The following is a 24,780-nucleotide window of genomic DNA, read 5'->3' on the forward strand; positions in this document are numbered from 1 at the left end:
TTAACCATCTGACCCATCCAGGCACCCCTAATTTCAACTTCTTGAGGAACCTCCACACTGTTTTCCGAGTGGCTGTACCAGCTTGCATTCCCACCAACAGTGTAGGAGGGTTCCCCTTTCTCTGCATCCTCACCAACATCTGTCATTTCCTGACTTGTTAATTTTAGCCATTCTGACTGGTATGAGGTGGTATCTCGTTGTGATTTTGATTTGTATTTCCCTGATGCCAAGTGACGTTGAGCACTTTTTCTTCTGTCTGTTGGCCATTTGTAAGTCTTCTTTGGAGAAATGTCTGTTCATGTCTTCTGCCCATTTCTTGAGTTGTTATTCTCTTAGTTGACCTCCTCTGTATAGCCCACATCCCACAGCTAGGTTGACCTTGACATTCCATTCCCTCAGAGAAAACAGATGACCTCCAACCAGGATACCCAGAAAGCTCACAGCTAGTAGATCATATTCTAACTCTCCCCATGACTGTTGCCCCTGCCAAGTGACCTGTCTGCTTACCGAGGGTCCCTTCTGCTCTTTCTAAACTTGTTTGTGCCGGTTGTTCTTATTGGTATGACTGACTAAAGGACAGATGAGCCAATAAAACATAAGTGTGGCATCCTCATCAGACAATACATGTCACAAAAGAGTGAACACAGCTTGGCAATTAAATGAACTTTTTCTTATGTCTTAACATAAAATATGTAAGAAGCTTAAGGTGTACATTTTCATTTAAGTGCTTTTCAACTGCCGCCAGGTATGTAATGAAACAACTCCTTCATCTTGACTGTATTGGATAAGAGGTTTTCCATCATCTTAGGATTTTCCGTCCAGACTTGAATGAAAATAATCCCAAACCAGATCATTTAAAAACCACTTTTTTTTTTTCTACTGAGCCTGGTCAGGGAGTATATGGATTTTGTCCCCACAGACTTATCTCCTGGCATTTTATTTAGACTAATTAGTAAGATCCACTTGCATTTTCTGAGCATGCCCTGGTAGCTGGGGACAGACACTTTCCTCACCCATCCCCCCACACCCCACTTCAGCCCAGGGAAGCCGCCTGACCTTCCATACATTGGAGCACCACATGTCCCGTATCCAGCTCTAACCATATTAGAAAAGGAAGGACAGTGAACCCTGTAGGGCGGCTCTTCCAGAACATTTCCCTTGGTTCTTTGAGACCAGTTAGGGATTTTGAGATCACTTTCCTTCATATGACCAGTTAGAGAAGGGACCCTGGAATCCGTGCCCTGGGCTCTCCAGAGCAGTAAGGAGGAAGCCTGAAGCTTCAGCTCTGGGAGGAGCTGCCAGGCATTGGCCACATCCTGAATGATGATTCTCTTGGGGCGAGGCAAGGGCATCTTACCTCTGATCCCAGCTGCCTTAGACCTCCATGCCGATTCCAAGGTCAGAGATGTGTCAGATCACTGGCAGGAGGAGACAGCCCTTGGAGCTGTCCCATCACAGCCCAGGACTTGGGCAGAGACTATACCTACCCAGGAACAACCTCCCGGCCCTTGGGGGAATCTGGCTGCAATTTAAGGTGAAAGAATCTTGCCCTCTCTGAGCTTCAGTTTGTTCATTTCACCAGCGGAGGAGAGTGACCTATTGGCTTTTGTGGTCCCTTTCAGCCCTGCCTGTCCCAGAGGCAAGGACCTAGGAGCCACCAGCAGAGAATGCACACTACCCAACAAGCGCCCCTTACTCGGGTGAAGGGGTGAATAGGACATCCCGGAACTGGGCGTGAGAACTCAGGTCCTGGCAAACTCTTCCCCTCCCCTGGGGTAGATCTTGTCTGCCAAGATCCTGAATCTCTGCGAGGCAGGGGAGGCGCTGCTCCCACTGATTTGTGGGAGGGACAGGGAGGAGATGGATGCCCTAACTCGGGGCTCAGGGCTGATGGGGGAGTGCTGCCTGACGGAGTCCTTCATTTTATCGGAATGTCCTGGGAAGGAAACACCTCTTGGGAGTCAGGGGAAGGGGGGAGGTTCCGGGACGCGGGACCAGTCACCGGCCTCTCATGCCCTCCCGCTGGTGGCTCCGCTCCTGGGCAGGGGAGGGAATGGCTCAGTCATCTTTGGGCGCCCGGAACTCCGGCATGCTCCAGGTCCGGAGCGGTGGCGGCGTGTCCCGCTCCACGTCCTCAGAGATGGTCCGGATGTCACTGGTGAAGGGGGAGATGCGCGCTCGGGTCTTGAAGTTGGCAAGTGCCAGGGGGCCGCGGGGCCGCAGGCTCCACTGCCGAGTCAGCTTGTGGGCCTCCTCCTCCTGCTTCATTCTCTCCAGGACCTCCTGCAGCACCGAGCGGAAGAGCTGGGACACCTCCTGCACCTCGGGCTCCTGCTCCGCCAGCAGCTGCCGGAACCTGCGGGTGTGGCGCCGGGCAGGTGTCAAACTGCCCCGGCTTCCCTGTGCACGCCCAGGGGTCAGTGCCCTTTCCGCCAGCTCCCCACTTCTGACATCAGTCAGAAACCACCGCGCCTCCCTACTGCTCTGGCCCGTGCTGAGTTCAAATCAAATTGTTCAAATCAAATTCAAATGGCCAACCTCCTCAGCTACTTTCAGCCTCTATGGGCCTCAGCTTCCTCATCTGTAAACTGGGGTCATAGCTGCCATTGTGTGTGTGTGTGTGTGTGTGTGTGTGTGTATGTATATGTGTATGTGTATGATATGTGTGTGTATGTGTATGTCTATGTCTCTGTGTATGTAAAGATCCTGACATTGACTCAGGTTATCGATGTCAGAGTAGCAAGGGGAGCCCACTGCTACCATGGCCTGGCCTAACCTATATGGGGCTTTCTGGCTAACCTCTTCTACCCTTCTCTCCCCGGTAGCCAGAGTGATCTCTTCAAAATGTCTATCTGATGGTGTCACTGCCCTGCCATACTCCTTCCAAAGCTGCTGGCCACCAGCTGGGTGAGGTTTTCCTCTGCCTAAAACGTCTCTGCTTTGAGCTCAAAATGACGGACAGTTATCAGCAAGCCCACTTAGTGGTTTCCTCCACCATACTGTGAGTCAGGACTTCTCACACTTTTCAGCAGTGGGACGGGAAAGGTGAGGGGGTGATCACGATCATATGTGTGTTCCCAGACTCCCCCTCATTTATGAGGTTTTGTGTATCCACCTGGCTTCTCTCCCCAGCCCCATCCCCATGACTCACTCCCCCCGTTTCCCCCATCCCCGGGTGCTTCTGGAAGTAGGTACATTTTGGGGGGATTCTGAAGTACAGAACAAGAGAAGCTGGAGAGGGTAAGATTCTCAGCCTGGAGGAAGAAGCGGGGGGCAGGGCATGAAAAAGAATACAAAATCCAGGGGGCTATGGATAGGACTGGAGACAGAGAAGGAATTTAAGGAGAATTTCCAAGAAAAAGGGGGTATAAGAGATGCTTACATTGGTTAAAGAGATGTGTGGCTGGAGATTTGGGGGATGTTCTGACGTTTTACTGTGGACCCGTATTTCTTTACTAGTGTTTGAGAACTGCACGTAAACCCGAGCAACTTTTGAAATTACTGCTGGTTGCTGGACTACATTTCTTCGACTTTAACATGAACCCAGCCAAGACTGGGCCCTGTGGGTCAAACTTTATTGAGGTTACATTTATATTCAGGAAGACTGTGGTCCCCAAGCTCTAAATCTCTACGTGTTCAATGCCCCAAGCCTCGGAACACTTCACACACACACACACACACACACACACACACACACACACACACCCCGCACAGTCCCCTGAGGCAAACTATTATGAATGCTAGTGTGACAAAGGATAATTAAAAACTGAATTTTGGGAAGATTGTATGGAAAACCTTTCTAAGAAGGTAATATGGACAATAAACCAACGGAGGAGAAAGAGCCAGCTGTGTTGAAATCCAGGGTAGTGATAATTCAGGAAGAACAGAAAACTCAAAGGCCTGAGGTTCTCTCCCATTAAAAGTCCTGTGCCCCCCAAGAGCTGCCTCCTGCCTCCTTCTGAGCCCTTAGCTCTGGCCTGGTGTGCTCTGGGCTCTTGCAGATTCCTCCTTCTGCCTCACTCCTTTTAACGGATCCCTGGATCATGCACATGCCCCCACTCCTGTCCTGCTGGCCTCGGGGCCCCTCTCCCTGCAGCCACAACCCTGGGGTAGCAGTGCACCTGCTGGGCCCCGTGCCTGTGCAGGGGTTACCTGAGGATGGCGGGCCCACAGTAGGAAGGGTGGATCTTGGCACAGACGTCCTCTAGTTGTAGCCGTTCGCCAGGGCTGAGGTCGTAGGTGGGCCGGGGGGCACTGGCCAGCCAGCTGTAGTCGACCCCGGTGCAGATCTTCCTGACTGCGTTGCCGCGCTCCCACTGCTGCCTCTCTGCCTCTCGCATCTGCCCTGCCAGCTCCATCATGAGCGTCTCCAGCACCATCTCGGCGGGCCTCCGGGAGGACAGCCTGGAGGGGGCTTCATTCCACCGCAGCCAGGGGATGAGGGACATGGCCCCCCCAGCCCCTGCCGAGACAGGGAAGGAGTGCGTCTTTCCTGGGCCCCCTGTCAGTTAGGGTGGGGGAGAGCAAGGGGAAAGAGGAGAGCTGGGACCCGAGAGAACCTGCTCCGCCGTCACAGCTGGGTGGCCTGGAGTAAGTTGCTTAACCTTTCTGCGCCATCATTTCTAATTCTGGAAGACAAGATTGGGCTGTCGTGAGAAGCAGTTGTGAATAAACTTGGGGCACTCTAAGCGCCACATGAAAGTATGACAGTCTCATGGTTATAATGATCCCTGATACATCCTGAGGGCGGAGGCCAGGGAAGATGCCTCCGGAATCCCCATGAACTCCAAATAAAGAAGGAAATATACTGCGTATGGCTGAGCACAATCTTATCCCTGCACAATCTTATGTAAGGGGGAAAAATACATGACTGCATCTTCTGTCAACCCAACAGGAAAACACCCTGGGTTTCTTAATGCCCCAGCCTGCTGCTGAAGGAAGCTGGGAACTGTATGGGGTTGACCTCATCCTGCAAAGGACACAACTTACCTGCTGTTCATTCAATCACTCAGAAGCACTGATCCAGCATTGTGTACACATCTGTGGAAGAACACACACACGAAAGCAGATCAGGCACCTGCTGCCCAGGAGATGTCAGTGGAAAGAGGCCCATGGGAGTGGTGAAGCACACGGTGGGCACTGACGGGGAGGGGAAGGAGTGACTCTGGGCGTGAAGGGGGTCATGGGAGGCTTGTGGACAAGAGCAGGCTGAAGGGGGAATACTGGCTTCAGACACATGGACTGATGGAGAAGGTGTCCTGGGTGGAGACCCAGCCATGGTACAACAAGAGACGTGTGCAAGGAGCATCGGCTTCACGAGCCGCGACTTTCACTCATCATATTTCCACAAGGTCTTGTACAACACAGCTTTTCTGAATGGATGACTAGAGGGGTGGATGGGTGGATGGATGGTGGATGGATGGACGGACGGATGGATGGATGGATGGATGGACGGATGGACGGACGGATGGACAGATGGACAGATGGATGGACGGATGGACGGATGGATGGATGGATGGACGGATGGACAGATGGATGGATGGATGGACGGATGGATGGATGGATGGACGGATGGACGGATGGACAGATGGATGGATGGACGGACGGACAGATGGATGGACGGATGGACGGATGGATGGATGGATGGACGGATGGACGGACGGATGACAGATGGACAGATGGATGGACGGATGGACGGATGGACGGATGGATGGACGGACGGACGGATGGACGGACGGATGGACGGATGGATGGACGGATGGACGGACGGATGGACAGATGGACAGATGGATGGACGGATGGACGGATGGATGGATGGATGGACGGATGGACGGACGGATGACAGATGGACAGATGGACGGACGGATGGACGGATGGACGGATGGATGGACGGACGGACGGATGGACGGACGGATGGACGGATGGATGGACGGATGGACGGACGGATGGACAGATGGACAGATGGATGGACGGATGGACGGATGGATGGATGGATGGACGGATGGACGGACGGATGGACGGACGGACGGATGGACGGATGGATGGGTGAATGGCTGACTGGAAGGGTGGCTGGATGAATGATGCCTGTCAGAAATGGGTTTGTGCCTCTGACAGCAGTGAAGGTGAGGGCCATTCCTGGGCTAAAATCTAAAGTGGGTCTTTGAAATGCCCCAACCCCCATGTCTATGCCTTCCCCCCCTCTAAGGAGCTCCCAATTCCTGCACCAATGGTCTTCCTGCCCAGACCCTCCAGATGCTGAGAAAAGTGACCGGATGAACTCAGTCTCAACAACATAGCTGGGAAGCATGGGGACACACACATTTTTAGGCAGCCCTCCCACCACCCTGCAGAGAAATGAACTGGTAATGCCTGAGAATCAGACACAAATAGGAAAAGTATTATGGGGCAACAGTAGCCTCCCGGAGTGGCATCGACGAAACCTCCTCTTTACCCATGAACCACCAATTCCCTTAGCAACCATTATATTTAGGAAGTTTAAAACTTTCACCCTCCACTCAGCTAAGACTGTCACCAGCGGGGCCTCAAATTTCACCCTGACTCCTTCCCCGGGAGGTTGCAAGGGAAGGACACAAACCATCAGATTCTGTTCTTGGGATCAGGACACTCAGATTCTCTGCCCTTAACTGCTTCCTGTGTTCAGGATCACAAAGCTGGGTGTAGTGTGGGGAAGGGGGTGAGGGATGGGGGTGGGCTGTGTTGAGAGCCGTGAACACCAGGAGCCTCTGCCCAAGGCAAAGGGATCTGGTCGCATCAGGCAATGGGACCCCTTGTAAGTGAACATGCTGCGTTCCCTGTAGTAGCAGGTGTTTGTGTTTTCACACGTACACGGGTCAGGTTGATGCTTAACAGCAGACGAGTGAGCGGTACCTGGTCAGGTGTTCATTCAACCGAATGGAAGGGTGCTCCAAGTCTGGATGGGTTACCAGTCCCCGCAGGGGCTGCTGGTGGCGCTGGGCCACTCACAGCCCCCTGCTCTCTCAGTGTCCCTCCCTCCCCTGCCTGGGGACTTACCACCAGACTCAGCTCCTCTCTGGAAGTGTTTCCTGACACCTTCCCTGACACACTTTTCCTGATGTGACCACGCTCCACTTGGTGCCCTGACTGTGCTCTGCACAGACATTTCGCGCAGCCCCAGGAACATTTCATGGAGCGTGACCATCTGACTCCCGGACTCCCTACGTGGGTGAGGACCATGCCCTATTCATGCTTCCCTCCCTGGTGCTGGGTGGTACTGCTGTGGTGCTTAATAAATGCCAAACGAATGAGTGAATGAAAAAAAGGAATGAATGATGAATGAATGCAGGCAGGCATGGTGGTAGGAGAGCCAGCAGCCCCACAGACCTGACCTCGCCTGAATGAGGGGGCATTGGTCAGCGGCCACGGGAGAGACAGTCCCTTCCGGCCCCCATGGCTCCACACTCTCCTGTCACGTGGAGACCCCTCCTCAGGAGGAGACATTGGCCGAGCTGTGTGGTCATGAGGACCGACACTGCCAGGATGGTTCCCGCTTCTCTGCCCCACTGAGCCTCACACTAGGATGCTTCTAAACCTGGCCCAGGCCCTCCTTCCCCAGGAAGACGTCTTCGGTTAACCTCCCGCAACCCCTCCAGGCCATACTGCACCTGCCTCTCAATGCTGGGCACCTGTCCCTGGAGTGTCACCAGCCTGGAAGATGAATGAATGGGGAAGGGACCAGTGGGACTCAGGGTGGAGGAATGTGATGCCTTGGAACGAACGTCACCTGCCTCAGACCCCCTCCCCTCTCCAAACACCCTCCACTCCCTGCCACACCCCTTCCGACAGCACAGGTCCTAACTCACCTGAGGCTTCCCAACCCAACCCCGCTGACCCTTCCTTCCTGTGGAAAGAATCTTCCATTGGTTTCCGTCAAGCCACAATCTTTGGTCTAGGTCCCACCCTGGTCTGCCTTGTACCGCAGTCTGCCTCCTGGGACTCGCTCTCAGACCCCGAATGGGCGCCCCTCCCCTGGCCTTCCTTGGGCTGTTGCTGTCCCTTGGGGCTCTGTCCCAGGCTGTCTCGTTTTAATAGGCCTCCATCCTTTCGCTCGTCTCTAATTGCTTCCTCCATGTCCGTAGCTCCCAAATCAAAATCCGGAAGCCGCTTGTCTCTTGAGCTCCAGGTGCGGTGTCCAGATGCTTCCTGGACACCTCCCCTAGCAGCTTCCACATCCTGCCCCTGCGGCTGCTGCTTCTCCCCGGCCCCGGCCTGGCAGTGGGCATAACCCAGTTGCCCAGTCTCATGCATCGTCCTTGTCTCTTCCTTTGCCCCATCAGTCAGACCTTACACCCAATTCCTGTTGATTCTTCCAAATTTAAGTGTTACCATTCTCCTAAATCTGTCCATTCTCTTCCTCCTTTAGTTTTGGTCTTGACCATCTGCCAGATGTATTACAGCTGCTTCTGGCCAGCAACCCAGGGATGGTCCTTCTGATCTAATCTCCACTCTATTTCCCTTCTATTGTGGTGTTTTTTAAAAAAAAGCAAATAGAAGGAAATTTACCATCTGAAAGATTTTTAAGAGTACAGTACAGTGGTGGTAACTATAAGCACGGTGTTATGTGATTATTAAGTGTTCTCTGGCACTTTTTCCTCCTGCAAAATCGAAATTCCATACCCACTGAACAGCTTCCACTCAAAGATTTAGAAAACGTGGTCTTTTTCTTTTCTTTTTAAGTAGGCCCCACACTGAGCCTGGAGCCCAATGTAGGGCTCACTACCCTGAGATCAAATCCCGAGCTGAGCCACCCTGAAAGGTGCCCTGAAACTGGGATTCTTCTAAATCATAAGCCTGATCATATCACTATTTCGTTTTCATTAGATACCGTAACATAGAGCATGGGGTCTGTGAGCTGTGAGCCTGTCACACCCATACCTCCTCCCTTGCAAATTTCACTGGCTTCAAAATATCAATAGAAATCTGAAAAATTGAAATTAAAAAATTGATAATAATTCCAAATTAGAGTTGTAAAACCCCTTTCAAAGTTTTGTTTAAAAGTAATCATAACGTGGATCCTTTGTATGATGCTGTTTGATGTGATGTGGGGTGGGGCCTCCAATAGTCAGCGTCTGTGGCCTGTGTTTAAGCCCAGGGGTATTTAAAAGCTTTCGGTTGTTCCCAATGTCCTTAGACCCCTTCATATGGCTTCCGGGCCCTTTATCATGTGGCTCCTGTTCACACGGTCAGCTTCATGTCTCATCAAACTTCCCCTTTCTCCTGGCCCTACACACACACACACACACACACACACACTCCCTCCCAGAACATGCCCTGCTTTCTCTTGCTTTTTGGCCTTTGCACCTATCTAGAACATTATTTTCTTTTCTTTTACTGGGGTATAATTGACATGTAACATTATAGTAGTTTCAGATGTACAACATAATGATTTGATATTCATATATATTGTGAGGTGATCACCCTAATAAGTCTAGTTAATAACTGTCCCAATACATGGTTACAATTGCCTTCTTTGTGATGAGAATTTTTAAGGTCTATTCTCTTACCAACTTCCAAACATGCAATACAATGTTATTAACTATAGTCATCCCCAGGATTCATATATTTTATACCCAGAATTTTGTACCTTTAGGCCCTCCTGCACCCAGGCCCTCCCCCGCTTTCCACCTGCTGTCTCTGGCAACCACCAGTCTTTATCTCTGAGCTCAGTGTTTCGTTTTAGATTCCATATATAAGTGAGATCATGTGGTATTTCTCTGTCTGACTTACTTCACTTAGCACAATGCCCTCAAGGCCCATCCCTTTTGTTGCTAATGGCTCGGCCATAGCCATAGAGGATCCTCCTGTGACAGGGGAACAGAAGAAAGGAAAGGTGGGAGGCACTGAAGACAACTTTTATCTCCACACCCTTCCGGCCTCCAAGTATTGGCAGCAAAGCCACCCCAGGCCCGGTCAGGGCACCACACATTTGCTAGCGGATTAGGGCAGTGCCGTAAACAGAACCTCACATTCCATGTGTCTAAACATTTGTTTAAGTTACAAATTAGGTTAACAGACTATTCAATAAAATATGTTTTGCTTTTCCTTCCTTGTCAACTGTACCTTCACAAAAACAATAACAAAATCGGGCTCGGATCCCAACTGAGAATTCTGGGATGCCCAGGAGAGGGCTCTTTGCTAGAACACAGCAGCATGGGTTGAGCCAGCTCTGACCCTCATCCTGTCTCCCTTTTCTTCTCACACCACGAGGGACCTGGCAAACATGTGGGGACAGCCCAGCTTTCACGTCTAAGGCCCATCCACATGCGTACCAGCCCCCACTTCTTTGCCACACTCAGACCTGGGACTGTTCATGTTGATGATGTCGCCCACCCTGGAGAGACTGGGCCCGAGAGGAGACTTTGCTCAGGCTCTGGAAGGAGACGGGAGACTGTCTGGGTCGGGAATTCTGGATCTAAGAATCTAAGGCCTGATCTGGAGCGGAAGTGACCTCCAGGTGTGCATGACTTCCCAATCCCCAGACTTTTTGCCCCAGGACGGTGGGGTAGAAGAAAGCCAAGGTGTGGTCTACAGTGCAATCCCAGGCAGGGTCCCTCTCCTCTGGGTTCAAGGCTGGGCTCCTGACCCGAGCTGGCCTCTAAAGACAGGTGCTCACCCCGGGCTGTGCGGGGTGACCTCGCCTGAGTCTTGGGTTCTGTGGGCTCTCAGCCTCTCTGGCCCAGGTGGTGGAGCTTCCTAAGGGCAAGGGGCAGGTTCTGAATTTTCTCCCTCCTCCCCTAGCCCTCAGCAGGGCTGAAGCCATGCACAGAGACAAGGTTTCTGCTGGAGCTATTTCTGTCTCCGGTGCCAGCTGTTGTCCCGAGAGGCTCTTTAGCAGGTCTGATTAAGTTCTTAAAGGGGCAAAGGAGAGAAAGAGGGATAAAGAGGGATAAAGAGAGAGAGCAGGACAGAGGCGGGCCAGCCACACCGACGCCAGAGGTCATTGGCTTAGCCCACAGCATCCCCAGGACCTGACCCATAGCCAAGCCCCCACTGAGTCTTGTTGTGACCGTCTGGGGAAGAATGTGATGGCCAAATGGGGTCCCATGACACCCAGAAGACTCATCAGAACAGCAAGCGTAGTCTTCCCTGGGGACTTCGTACAATTTGGATTCGACTCCTCCCCATCCCCCAAATCTGGTTTAAGCCCCTCCCTCTGTGGCAGAGCCAGACTCCTCAGTGTGAGCTTCAGGTCCCCTCACACTCTTGCTCACGGCTGGGCCTCGGCAGCACCATGGTGACTCTGGAACCTTCCCAGGATGAATGCCTGCTTCCCGTTCAGTCAACAGCACCTACAACCTGCCTCCAATGCACAAACATGAATTGAATCCTTGTTTAATACAATTAGGACTGGGGGTGCCTGGGGTGCTCAGTCGGTTAAGCATCTGCCTTTGGCTCAGGTCATAATCTTGGGGCTTGGGATCAAGCTGGGGGGTGCTGTCTGCTCAGCGGGGAGTCTGCTTCTCTCTTTGCCCCTCCCCCTGCTCGTGTGAGATCTCTGTCCTTATCTCTGTCTCTGTCTCTCTCAAATAAATAACCTTTTAAAAATTAAACAACAAAAAAAACCCAATTAGGACATTGGGGGAAATTGGAATATGAACTTAGGTTAGGGAAGGAGTGTCAATCTTTTTAGGTATAAAGATAGTGTTATGGTTGTAGGGGAAAAGGGACAAATAGCCCAACTTAGGAGGCCATGTGGAAAGGTTCATGGCTGAAGTATCACGGTCAGCAGTGTCTTCTGTTCCAGTTCTTCAGAAAAATGTCTCATACACATGCACATACTCACAGAGAGGGCAAGTAGGGCAAAGTATTCACGGTGGTTTTCTCCCAGGGTGTTTTATGGGTTTTTAGGGCACTCCCCTTCCAACTCTCCTGCATCTTGGAGCATAGTCACAATTTAAAGCTTGGGGAGAAAACCTAACTCAGAACTCATTTTCTGCAGGAAGCCTTCCCAACTCATTCTACCCGGTGGACCTGACTTGTTCCTCTGCACCGTGGCATTTCTGCACGGATGCCCTTGGGTGTGGAGGGAGCGAGCCTCGGCGGATGCTGGGCTGGCCTGCCTTCCGACACACCCCGCCCGGCCACACGCAGGTGAAAGTGTGCAGCGGGCCGGCTGCCGTGCTGGGGCTCCCTCCGGGAGTTACTGAAAATAAAGAAGGGTGTTTTTCTTTTTCCTACCTGAGTGTGTAAACCTCAATGTCTTGTTCATTTATAAAGCCCTTATGTGGACATCTTTTCCTGATCTTCACAGTACCAGGAAGTAGGTACCTTATTACCCCAACTTACAGACAGGGAGACTGAGGCTTGGAGCAGTGCAGGTGGCTTGGACACAGGCAGCATCTGGCAGGGATAGAAAGGCGGAAGAATTGAACTTAGGTTTTCTCTGCCAAAAGCTGTGCTCATCTCCCAACACCAGCCGGCCTCGTCTGAGCTGGGCATCGGCCGTGGGCAGGGTGGGCACATGCCTCATGGCACTGTACTCCGGACTGCAGCCGCTCCCTCGCTGCACAGGCCCGTCCTAGCTTGTGTCCCTTTTGTCTCTTCCCTCCTGACCGTGTGCTCCTGGAGGGATTAGCCCTGCCACTAGAGTTCATCATTTTACATGTTGATGGAGAGGCACATAGATTACTAGATCTTAAACTGATTTTTAAAAAATACATAAATAGCTACATTTCAAGTACAGCTGGTTTCTTTCCTAACTGAATTTTATGTGTTTAGAAGCATTTTGCTGAGGATGTGTCCCAAGGTGTTAGAGACTTCCAAAGGATAAAAAATAAAGGACCCTATGGTTTGGCACAAGCTTGACTCCAGCATTGTTCCCAGCCTTGCCCTACCCCTGTCTTCTGGTCATGGCACTGGGAGAGCTCTGCCCCCTGGATGGAGGGAAGTTGCAGGTGGTAGCCTCAGTTTACCCCCACCAGCAGGAAAGCCCTCCCATGCGCTCTCTGCCTTTCAGCATCACTCGGCGAAGAGCTCCTGCATTCACTACCTTTCCTTCCCCTTCCTTATCCCTTCCACCCCCAGACTCTCTGAGCTCTTCCTTCAGCCTGTTTTTGAACATCCCTGAGGATAGCCTCTTTTCCGTGGCTCCCTGGGAGACACTATCACCAGCTGTGGCTCGTTAGATACGCTAGAAAAACCATCCCCAAGCTCCAGGGCAAGAGGCGTCTGGTCCCAGGCAGTTAGCAGTCAGAGGGGAGCGGGGATGGTCTCAGCGGAGGGAACAATCAGGGGTGTGTCCTCGAGTTAGAAGCAAGGCTCTGAGACCCCTACATCAGGCATGAGAGGATCCCTTGCCTCTGGGGAGTGCCAGGCCGCTAGCCCCGTGGCCAGCCAGGGAGGGACGGTAGAGCCCTGGTCAGGAAGCTGTTGTCTCAGTACAAAGGGAGCGGTGCCCAGGCCCCCCCACCGAAGCAGGGCTCTAACAACTGACCTGGGGTGTCTGCTGGCCAGAGCGAGGGCTGCCTCGCGTGTCCCCCAGGCCCACGGGCATGGGGTGGCAACTTCTTGGACTGTCCAAGCTGCCCCCTGTTTCAGAGACCAAGCAATGTGACTCTGCTGAAGCCAGACCCTCTTTCTGGGCAGAGGCCTTGAAACATGTGCAGAGAGTAAGCACTCTGCTCTCTGACCTTCCTTCCAGTCCTGTTAGAACCAAGGCCCAAGGCCCACTTCATAGATCACGAATTAACCTCACTTCTTTTCAGCATCGTAGAAAAACCACCGGGACTCCACCAGGCCAGGTGGGACTCGGCCCGACCTGCTGACCTGCGGGCCACCTGACGAACACCTGCTCCTCTTGTAAGGCTCACTTCAAGGGTCGGCTCCCCTCTGCCTGCCCCTCACTGACGGCCCCCGAGGTGCCTGCCGTTGGAGGCACGAGGGCCCAGCATCTGACGGCATCTGTAACGAATACATTTCTCACTTTTTTGGTTCTTTTCCTCTCTCCCCTGCCAGCTCTGTGCTCTGAGAGGGCAAGAGCTCTATTTGCTGAATCTGCTGGCATGTAGTAGACATTTCATAGATGGTTCCTGAATGAATGAATGAATGAATGAATGGCAGCCAGTCCTCCTCACTCTGAGGCAGAGGTGCAACCAGGAAGGGTCAAGTGCTCAGGCCCATAGTCACTGTGGGGGTGGAGAGGGGTGGCCGATCCCTAGGAAACTCTATGCTGACCCGCTGGTCGCTGCTCAGACGTCTCTTCCCAAGCCCTGTCCTCCCCCGGAAACGTACCCGCACAGCTCCGTCAGGCCACCCCTCCGGTGTGTCACCGGGGCTCACAGCCTGAGGTCTACACACCACCCTCGTGGCTTGGGCACAGCTGTGTCCCAAGAGCCTGCTCTTAGTAGGTGCTTGAGTCACGATTCTCAAATCGATGAATCTCGTGGGTTTCACCTCTCTTCCCCCTACGCGGGGCCTCCCCATCAAAGCAGAAGAGAAAAGGCTGGGGCTTGCCAGTTCCAGAGCAGACGGACCTGTGGCTTCCCACAGGACAGGTCACAGCCCCGAGGATCCCTCGGAGTTCACCGACCCTTGTGGGACGGATGGGGACGGAGGAGCCCTCCCTGAAACCATCTGGGCCCTGGGCTCCGACAGCTCAGGAGGCTGTGCCCAGCCCCCGCAGCCCCGAAGCCACCCCTCCCAGCTCCAGGCTCTGCCCGGCCTCTGCTCTAACGTCCAGAAGGTTTTAGGTGGGGTTGCTGCTTCCAGGGTTCGGGTGGGGAAGCCACAGTCTCCCGGGGAGACCACCTTCTCACCTGGCTTTCTGAGGCCAGCCTCTCCGGGGGTGAAGGGTCCCGCGGGGTCCTGCCGTCTGCTTTCCAGCCAGAGAGAAGAGCGCGTCCGGGGGACGAAGACTACCTCCTAGACCTGTCCCTCCTCTTTGTCATCGCGGTGGGCTGCTGCCTCCGGCTCTTCCCTCTCTGTCTCTCAGCAGTTGTACGGAGAGAAAGCAACGCCCGGAGGAAGGATCCAGCCTGGGCTGGTGTTTGTGGACTGTGTGCGCCTGTCCCAGGAGGCCAGAAGCACAGCTCCTCCTGAACCTCGGAGGCAGCGGCCCCGCCCCTGCTCTGCGGTTGCCATGGAGACCCACCTAAGCCTCTTTCACCTGCCGCTGTGTTATCTGTAGAGCGAGCCGGGCTGGCCTGACCCGGATGCCTGGGAAGACCCAGATGGTGAAGAGCGCCTGCGTCCCGCCCCCGCCGGCTCGGGGAGAGGCGGGCGTAGGGTGGCACCAACAGGGGTGGGGGTGAGCTGCCGGGGGCACATGGGGAGCCCATCGTGGTGCAGCGCCCCTCTTCCCGCCTGCTCCCCTCCTCCAGAAGAGGGGCGATTCCAGGTGCTGGGGGCTCGCCCTTGTCCCCCTGCATCCTTACCTGTTTTCCTCTTTGCTGCTCGGACTCCTCTCTTTCCCTCAAGGCAAGCTCAAGGGCAGGACGTTCTGCTGACTTTCTGGAGAAGGGGACGAGGCCCAGGAAGGAGTCCAGGGAGAAGAGGGAGCATGGACCTCGGACTGGCTGGAAGGTGTTCGAGTATCTTGCGGGGCTGGCGCGAGCCTTCTGTGGCTGTTCTCCGGGACCCCACACTGGCCCGTGGGCCTCCTCACTGTCCCCGCGCTTCCCGCGGGCTGGATCCAGGGCCCCCCCGAGGCCCAGCCTGTGCCCACCTGACGTGAGGGGCCGCTGGCACGATGCCTGTCACGCTGCCAGCGGCTTGGGCCCTCGGGTGCTGCGGCGCCGGCCGCCAGATGCCGGGTGGCCTGCCGGACACATCGAGCCCTGATGGTGTGCAAAGTGAAGCAGAACGCACAGCCCAGGGGAGATTAAGCAACGACCACCCGGCCTGGCCCGTCCATCTGCCTGCCCGCATGTCGGGGCCCTCCCGGGAAGCTCGGCCACTCTGTGCTCGAGGGACGCTTGCTTCCGCCGGGTGACTCTGCCTTCCTCATCCGGCTTCTCAAGCAGGGCTCTCAAGTCCGGTCCGGACGTTCCTTCTCTTGACCAGCTCACGGCGCAGAGAGCCGCTGGCCCTGGAGGACGCCACATTTTGGGGAGCTGAGCTCACGTGCTTTCATGGTTCCCACAGTTCCCACGTGGCCCCTGCCCCAGGGCCAGCTGAGGCCACAGCAACCCGAGGCCGGTAACCAGAAGTTCCCACCTCCACCCTGGCACATCCTCAAGGGCAGAAATTCTAAGGCATTTCTGTGCCAGGCATGGGGGTATGGACTAGCAGGACAAGAAGGCTCTGCCCTCCTTTTGGGGAAGGTACTAGAAGTGATTCAACGCGACCAAGTCACATACGGATTCATGCCACACAGAGGTCCAGAGCACTGTTTTGTGCCGGCACGCTGGTCGGAGGTGGCTGGACTGGGAGATCCCGTTCCCCTCCCCCTGCAAGCATCCCAGTGGAGCCTCTGGGAGGCCTGTCAGAGGAGTAAGAGATGGAAATCTCGCTGGAGCACAGGGAGCAGGGACAGTATTAGGGTTCAGAGCTAAAGACTTCTGTCTTCCTACTGTACGACCTTGGGTCTATTACTGGCCATTCTGTTTGAATGAAAAAATTTATCCCTTTTCTAGGGTCATGCATTAGTCTTAACACCTCACCCTCAAACACACACACACACACACACACACACAATTAATGTAAATGAGATCGAAAGGGTCAATGTCGTCAGCCATCAAAAGGAAGATTTCATCGCAGCAAGCGGTGAGCTTCTGAACTCCTGACCTGTGGCTCTGGGGAACATGCAGGCAGATGACAGAGGTTTTGTGTCTTCCTTCCTGACACAGCTGGCTCCTTTCCTGCCTTTTCCATGATGCCAGGGGTAGCCCCTGCCTGCAGCCTTGACGCCATAACTCAAAGAGGGCTTGGCGTTTGTGCCGACTGCTGATTTATTCTGATCTGTTAGCCTGCGGAGGCTTTGGGATTATCCGTGCTGAGTGTGACTTTGTACTAGAGAGAGAAGGTGGTGCTTGTTTTTTCTCTCATTTGACATCAGAGGGAGTTGCTGAAGCATAGTTAAATATCCAGCTGCCATTCAGAGGGAGAAACACCAGTGGGGCCCATGACGTTGCCTCACAGACGGCACTTGGTTAATAAATTGGAGGTGTGGAATTATGAAGCTGTTGGGCACAAGGCTAGATTAGAAACCAAGGAGAGACTGGAGAAGATCCCTGACCCCAGATGTCAGGTTGCCCTATTGGGGTGCTCCTCCCTCTCCCTTCTCCCTGGCTTCCTTCCAGACAGTGAGGACTGCTCCAAACCCTTTCTTTTCCTTTTTATTTCTTTCTTTTTGTTTTGTTTTGTTTTAAAGATTTTATTTATTTATTTGGCAGAGAGACCACAAGTAGGCAGAGGAGCAGGCAGAGGGGGAGAGGGAAGCAGGCTCCCCGCTCTGCAAGGAGCCCGACATGGGGCTCGATCCCAGGATCCTGAGATCATGACCTGAGCCGAAGGCAGAGGCTTAACCCGCTGAGCCACCCAGGCGCTGCTCCAAACCATTTCTAATCACTCGGTCGTGCATTGGGTTTTCAGAGTCCTACAGAAGGTCTGTGTAGCCCAAATTCTGAATGAGATTGTATTAAGCTGACACAATATTCATAGATACGGACCAGACTTGCATTTACTCATACCTCTTCTCTCCAGACAGCCCTCTCTCCATTTCTGCGGCCACATTTTCTTCTCCAAGTAAAGGCAGCATTGTATCTGATGACAGGAAAGATGAAAATGCTCACCTTCCCCCTGGCTGACTTGTTTAAGCCCCAGCTCCCTTTCTCTGTCCTTTTTCCTCTCTCTTGCCTCTAGACTCAAATGCATCAAACTAAAGGGAGCTGAGGAGAGAGGCACAAAGCATTTCTCATTCATTCATTCACAGAGTGTTGACTGTCTACTCTGTGCTAGACCCATTTCCATAGAATTCACTTACTACCAACTCCTTTCAGATGCTGCCCTGTGTTTTAATAGACCGACCTGAGAACCTTGGTGGCAGAAAAAGCTAGCTGTCCACCAAAGCTTCATGCTCCCTTCCCGAGTATAGACACGTTTCTGGGAAGCAGCTGTCCACACGGGGGACTCCGTCGCTCAGTCTCCCCGGCATCCAGGTAGCACCAAGTGACGACGGAATGTGGGTGGACGGGATAAGGGCCACTGTAAGGTCGGGCTTAGAATGTCTCTAATGTAGGCTTTTACCTTCCATCTTTTCCCACTTGCTGATGGGCAGCAAGGACTCGGGTCCTGGAGCACAGTGGAGCCACAGTTTGGAAGGAGGCATGGTCTAAATTATGTGGAAGACCGTCCACCAGTCACCCCTGCTGAACTCTAATAGTGCAAGAAATGTGTGGGTTTCTCTGCCACAGCATTGGCCCAACCCTAACGAGTGGAAAGCCCTGTGAGTAGGGATCGCTGTGGAAACCTTCGGCCCTTCCCTTGGTTCCTGGAGATCAAAGCTCTTCCTGACATGTTCCCTCCAAGATTTCCTATCCTCGTCCCCGATAAATTAATCACCTCACTCCACATTGTCTCATGCCTTGTGCACAATGCACCCTCTGCCCCAAGGGCACTCCCCGCTGGGGAAGTCTTACTTATCCCTCGAAATTTAGCTCCAGTGGTAAACCCTAGTAAGTTTTCCTGTCTTCCCGGCTGTTCCCTCCTCTCCACTCCCTGAAGCTCCAATCTTAGTTCTGTACATATAGCTGACCTTCATTACTCACGGATTCCATATGGGCCAATGTTCCTACTCGCTAAAATCTGTTATCCCCAAATCAATGCTCACGACACTTTTGTGGTCATTCCGGACCTTTACAAAGCATTGAAAAATTTGACTCGCCCGGCAAGCCCATCCCCAGCTGAGGCTGAACAAAGCGACCCTGGACCTTCCTGTCTCAGTGTTCGCACTGCGCACAAGTGTCTTTGTCACGGTCTGGTTAGTGCCACACTTTCCCCACTTGGTCCTTTTTGCTGGTGATTCTCCATCTGACACGGCCCCAAGCGTGGTGCTTGGAGTGCCACATGCTGGTCCAAAGCACAAGCGGGCTGTGACGTGCCTTACAGAGAAAATACCCGAGCTCCGTCCAAGTCCGAGTTACAGCGCTCTTGGCCGTGAATTCAGTGTTCACGAGTCAACAATATACAAAAATAATACTTCTTTAACCAGAAATACACAAAATGAGGTTACGGATGGAACGGTTGGCACAAACGTCATGACCAGAGGCTTTTGGGAAACTCACCCTGTATTTCCCCCAAGAACAATTGTTCAGTATTTGCTAATTCAGCGTTTGCAGCGACTTTTAGGACATTATCTCAGCTCATGAGACTCGGCTGTGCCTGGCGCTGTTTCCTGAGCATGGGGTTCCGCATCCCCGGCGGAGGGACAGGGAGCCCAAGCCCCAGCACTTGGGTTTGCCCTGCGTGGGATGGAAGCCCCCCATACGGGTTTGCCCTGCGTGGGATGGAAGATGACAGCGAGAGCAGCCTGAGCCCGGTGACTGTGCTAAGCGCATGTCCCAGACTCCCAGACCTGCCCCTGAGTTCTCCCTGAACCTGAAAGTGCCCCGGGAGATGAACTGTCACGGCTCAAGGGCCCGCAGGCAACAGACAGAAGCCAGGATGGGCTGTGAGGTGCCAAGTGCACACCGTGGGGGATAAGGGGGTAGCTGAAGCCGGGGGGCCATCAGAGGGTGACCCCAAGGGGCCTGGGCAGGTTGCATCCAGTATCAGGCAGGGTAGACCTAGGAATGCAGGGGAGCCCCTTCTGCTCAAGCTGGAAATGCTCTGGGAGGAGGCCAAGTAATGGAAAACCAGTGGGAAGAGGGGGTCTGATGTGTGGCAGTGCATTAGGGAGGTCAAAGCCCGAGGTGGCACACACTAATGGGGGCCCTCTGGGTGGGCACCGGTGTGAGACCGTGGAGGGGATGCCCGGGGGCCTGGGAAGAATGACATGGGAGAAGGTGCGACTGTGTGGGGGGTTTACCACGTGGACCTGAACGTCACATGTGCACCTTCATAGATTCTAGAATCAGTTCCCAAGGAAGAGCACCAGTGAGCCCCGAGCATGGGCGCAGCCCGGTGGTGAGTCCGCTGCCCGCCTCCCAGGAGGCTGTTTGAACCAGGTGCGAAGAAGGAGGGGTAGGTCGGGTTGTCCGGGCACTCTGACTTGGGGGGTGGCGAGACATGACATCCGCGGAGAAGCCGGGCTCAGCTCTGGCCGTGTGGACGTGGAGCGGACTGTGTGACTCCCTGCGGAGAGATCCACGGCAGCTCCACGCCGCAGGAGAAAGGGTTTGGGGAATGATACAGTTGTGGGGGTGGTCAGGAGCAGGGTAAAGGGTAGCTCTGGGCACAGGTGGACAGGCTCAGATCACAGAGGACCACAAGAGAAGAAGGCCTGGGACAGACCCTCCAGCCCGGGGGGAAACAGGCTGGGAAAGCACCAGGGAGCCGGGCGCCCCTCGCTTAGTTCAGCTGCGTCCCCACCCAGGGCTGTGCAAAGGAACACAGGGGAATTAAGTAAGCACCTCCTGGTAATGCGTCTCTCCAATGTCCTGACACCATCCCAGGGCCCCGGTGACACTCCGGGCCGTGTTATATAGGATGTGAGCACTTAGGAGAGGGAGTGGAGATAAGCAGCACTAGCGGATATTTACAATGGGTCTGGAGAAGGACCCCCAGAGAGATGGAGGAAGGGTGATCAGGGAAGGTCAGCAGTGACGCCTCTGGTGTCCCCGGCCCATCTTGATGGCCCGTGTCTGCTCCGAGCGCAGCTCTGGAGGGCGGTTCTTTTAGAAGTCAGAGGTTCCTCTAACTGACAACACCCGCTTGATCTCACAACCACCTGAGCCTGAGGACTCCCACTGGGCCCACCTGTGACTGTAGTCCCCAAGCATGGGGCAGCTAGTGTCACTGGGGACCGTCTTCAACCTGTGGGGGATGGGAGCTGGCAGATAAACGCTCCAGACTCCCGTCCATTGGAAGGTATTATGTCATGATTCCCAGGGGACCCCCAGGGACTCAGACCCAGCGGCTCTGGTGGTGGCGCTGCTAACACACCCTGGGCTGGTTTCCCTCCTTCCTGTCTCACTCTCCCGTGCCTCACTCCTGCCTCCTCCCAGGCTCCGAGAGCCACCTCCACAGCCTTGTCCTGGGCTCCGCTTCTGGAAAAGTCGAAATGTAGGGGTGGGTGTGACCTTAAATGTCACCAAGAGGTCAAGTAGCGAGCTGCCCGGGAAGAGCCAATAGCAACAGGGCAGTAGTGCAGGTTACTGGGTGGACACTGCCATGGGCGCGCAGGGACCAGTCCCCCCGGGGTAGCCACCCCAGTACGCCGACACCTGCTCTGTGTGACCCTTAACACTGGGCTCAGCCTCAGTCCCCAGAAAGAATTATGCCCTCAGCCGGAGTTGATGGAAGGGTTTCTGGACAAACTGAATTGGGGGGGTTTTCATCACATCCTGAGCTGTAAACTCTGTCAATGCCCTGTGGACATCGACTTTTCTCAGCCACTGCCAGGTCTCCTGTCTGCTGCTTGGACCCTCTGTCCTGCTGGCTCCAGGACACCTGTCCTCCATGTAGCGGGGTCCCCTCTCACAGCCACCTCCCTGAGGGCCAAGCTTGCTCATTCAATGACCTGAGCGGTGAGCCACAGCGAGAAGCCTCAGGTCTGAGCGACCCTGTCCCTGGGGAACCTCATGTCGGCAGGGAGCCTCCTTCCACAGTGGCTTTGTACAGAGAAGACATGCCCAGGACAACAGACCGGCTGACCTGGTGCAATCTTCCCCCAGGAGTCTGCGCAGATGCCTTTCTGTCGCATACAAAGGACAGAGAACAAGCCTTTCCCCCAGAGTTCTTTATGACAGACTCACAAATGGCTCGAGCCTCCATGAGCCCTGGGGGAACTCCAAGTGCAAGGTTTTCATTCTCCACATCTGGCCCCCCTGCACATCCCCGGCCCCACTCATCCCCTCAGCAGAGGCTCACTGAGCACCGACTTTGTGCCAGCCCCACGCTTGGTGCCTCGGTTGGAGGTGGAGAAGGCCGGCTCCTCTGTCCCCCACCAGGTTTCCAGCCAGAGATGGGAAGCAAAACCGTGTGCTGCAGGCTGAAGGCACCGCAGAGATCCAGGGATGCCCCCTGATAGCAGCCCCCGGTTTCCCAGCTCCCACTCTCTCCTGCACCACACACACCCCTCTCTTGTCCCTGGGTTGCTCAATGGAGAGAATCCCGGAGCAGCAGGGGGCTTGGATGCCCTTTACTCCCACAAGGCTGAGATGAGGAGCTCAGAAAGGGCAAGCAACTTGCTCACACAGCACAGCAGGTGTGTGACAAAGCCCGGACAGTGAGCTGTGCTCCTTTCTTCCAAACTTCCCCTGCCCCCTGCTGCCTTGATGGCAGCCACCAATCAGATAGAAGCCCCTGGGCACATACTCCCTAAGCTTTGGTCATGAGCACCAAATACATCTCATGTTCTCATTTTCTCTGGGTTACAAGCGCTTTATCTGGAGGGGACAAGGAGGTGGTGTATGTGTGTGTGTGCGTGTGTGTGCGCGCGCACGTGCGTGCACGTGCATTGGGTGGAATTCCATGTTATTTGCTCTTTTCGTAATCCTGGAAGGCTGCTTGGAAGAGGAGGTATTTCAGCAGTCTTTCAAATAGATAGACACCCTTGGTGGGCTGTTTAAGGAGGGACCCCAGGGACAGGAGGAGTAGGGATTGCATCTGAAATCCAGGGCTGGTGAAAGAGTCAGGATGTCAGTGGAAGCCAAGCACCTGTCCTGTTAAGACCCTGTACTGGCTGCTGGAAATTGCCAGAAGGTAGCAGCAGGCTTCCCAGGGTTTCTCTCACCTGTGCCCTTGGCTCTTTCCTCAGAAGATAAAACAGAGGCACTTTAACCCCCTCCTGCCAAACAACTGGTCAGGAAAGAAAAAGAGCAGGGCTGTGCAATCGCACCACAGAGAAGCAACGGCCCAGAGGGCCCCAAGGCGTGTTGAGCCCCCAGCGCGCTTGTCACTGGGGCAAGAGGCCCCTTTCACTGCTAGGTGGGAGCTGCCAGCTGCCTGAGATCTCTGGAAGCCCCGCGGGGAGGAAATTGGTCATGGGAATTGAGAAACCAAGACCCCAAACTTGTTCTGACACATACTAGAAGCGATCTCGCCGTCCACCAACGGAGCGGCTACTTACAAATTATGCAACATCAACAGCCCAGACTTTATCTAGCCATAAAATAATAATTGTGTCAAATTTGCTTTCTAGCTTCCCATCCTGTAGAAACAGCAGGACCCACCGCGGTGGGTGTATACGTGGATAAAGGTGGGGAGAGGTAAACTGCACCCCAGAAAGCCCTGGTGTTGTGCCAGAATTCCCGTGTTATCCTCGGCAAAGAATAGGACTGCCTGTGTGCTGGGATTCTCTTCAAGGTGTTCGATCTGTGGCTACATTGCCCTTGAAAACCAGTCTGATATTTTAAAAGGACTCTTGAAGGAAAAGAGAAGGTTATTCATTGATTTCCTAGCCAGTAGCTTTTCTGTTTGTGCTAAGGGCACCTGATGTTCTGGATGGTTGGGATGCTCAGAGAGAACTGTAGAGCTTCTCTCAGCTTGAACATTTCTTCAAAGGGCTGTCGAATTCAGACTCCCTGCCCGGCTGGGTCTTCTGAACAGGCTAAACATGACGCGCACATAATAATTCACTCTGTAAAAACAAAAGCATCTGCTTGACTCTAGAGTTGGACAAGATCATCTTAGGGGACGTGTAACTATAAACAATCTGTCTGATCCATGCTGTCCTGGGTGGACACAAGTCGTGTAAGACCACCCTTGTGGGGCTGGGTGAATCTGTTGGATGACTTCACCAAGGAAGGATTAAACACAGAAACCCAAGGTACTCATCTGCTGGAGAGTCACGGCACCCAGGAGGGAAAGTAACGGGCAATCATTTTGCATTTGCAAACCACCTGACCACACAAAACACATTCAGATCCTTTGTTTCATTTTATTAGCAAATATGGGTCCTCCCTCACCAGGGCCCAAGAATCTGCCCCAGGACAGATTCCTGTGTGCTGGGGCTGTGGAGAAACCTAGCACCCATTCCCTGAGTCCAGAAAGCCTCAGAGCTGAGTGGCCTGAGCTGAGTGGCCCAGAATCATCCTCAAACTCATGTGAGCTCAGCATAGAGGCAGCGGGGCCTTATGGATGAGGAGTGGGGCTCTTCAAAGACCTGTACCTTTCTAGTTTCAAACCTAGACCCATACTTGTTTGCTGTGTGATCCGAGCTTCGTGCTGGAACTCCTCTGAGCCTCGGGTAGAATTCAGGGCAAGATTACCTTCCTTAGAGAGTTGTAAGGACCAGAGGAGGTATGTATGGAACACATCTTGTCCAGCGAGAGCCCTACTCAGAATAGCCCCCTCAGTAAACTCTGGGGACCCCCCAGAGTCCGTTTCTCTGTGTTACTGCACTGCCATGTTGAGGGGCAGAGTGCATGGCCCCCATTTCCTTAGTTCTAACAAAAGACACCCTAATAGTGGAGACCTTAGCTCTGTGAGAAGGAGCAGGGTGGTGAACGGGCTCTCTCATTCCCCCTACTCCAGACGCTCCTGGAGCCCTCAGGACAGCAAGGTGCCTCCAGCGCAGACCCGGACCTGTCCCCAGGGGCAGGCTTCTGGCTGTGGACAGGGGCCCAGTCAGAGTCCCATCTTGTCCTTCCAGGGGTCATCCCTGCCCACCGAGCTCCGGACCAAACCTTGAGGCTCCTGGCA

The 24,780-nt window shown here is 54.0% G+C and overlaps 1 protein-coding gene across 7 annotated transcripts; it reads right to left on the reverse strand.

Moving 5' to 3' along the window:
- Positions 1 to 231: 231 nt before the first annotated feature.
- Positions 232 to 15,174, reverse strand: RD3 (retinal degeneration 3, GUCY2D regulator). 7 transcript variants are annotated; one of them, XM_032317304.1, is made up of 6 exons: positions 14,793 to 15,174; positions 13,804 to 13,938; positions 12,325 to 12,378; positions 4,990 to 5,040; positions 4,153 to 4,628; positions 232 to 2,356 (listed from the first exon to the last, which is right to left on the reverse strand). In XM_032317304.1, the coding sequence occupies exons 5-6, from the start codon at positions 4,446 to 4,448 to the stop codon at positions 2,059 to 2,061; spliced, it is 594 nt and encodes a 197-aa protein (XP_032173195.1). In that variant the 5' UTR covers positions 4,449 to 4,628; positions 4,990 to 5,040; positions 12,325 to 12,378; positions 13,804 to 13,938; positions 14,793 to 15,174; the 3' UTR covers positions 232 to 2,058. The 7 variants fall into 7 exon arrangements, with proteins under 7 accessions (XP_032173195.1, XP_032173196.1, XP_032173192.1 ...); XM_032317305.1 differs by having other exon boundaries at positions 12,217 to 12,378; XM_032317301.1 differs by having other exon boundaries at positions 13,733 to 13,938.
- Between the last annotated feature and the right edge of the window lie 9,606 nt (positions 15,175 to 24,780).

Source organism: Mustela erminea, chromosome 17 (assembly GCF_009829155.1).
Source record: "Mustela erminea isolate mMusErm1 chromosome 17, mMusErm1.Pri, whole genome shotgun sequence".
In the NCBI taxonomy this organism is placed as follows: Eukaryota; Metazoa; Chordata; class Mammalia; order Carnivora; family Mustelidae; genus Mustela; species Mustela erminea.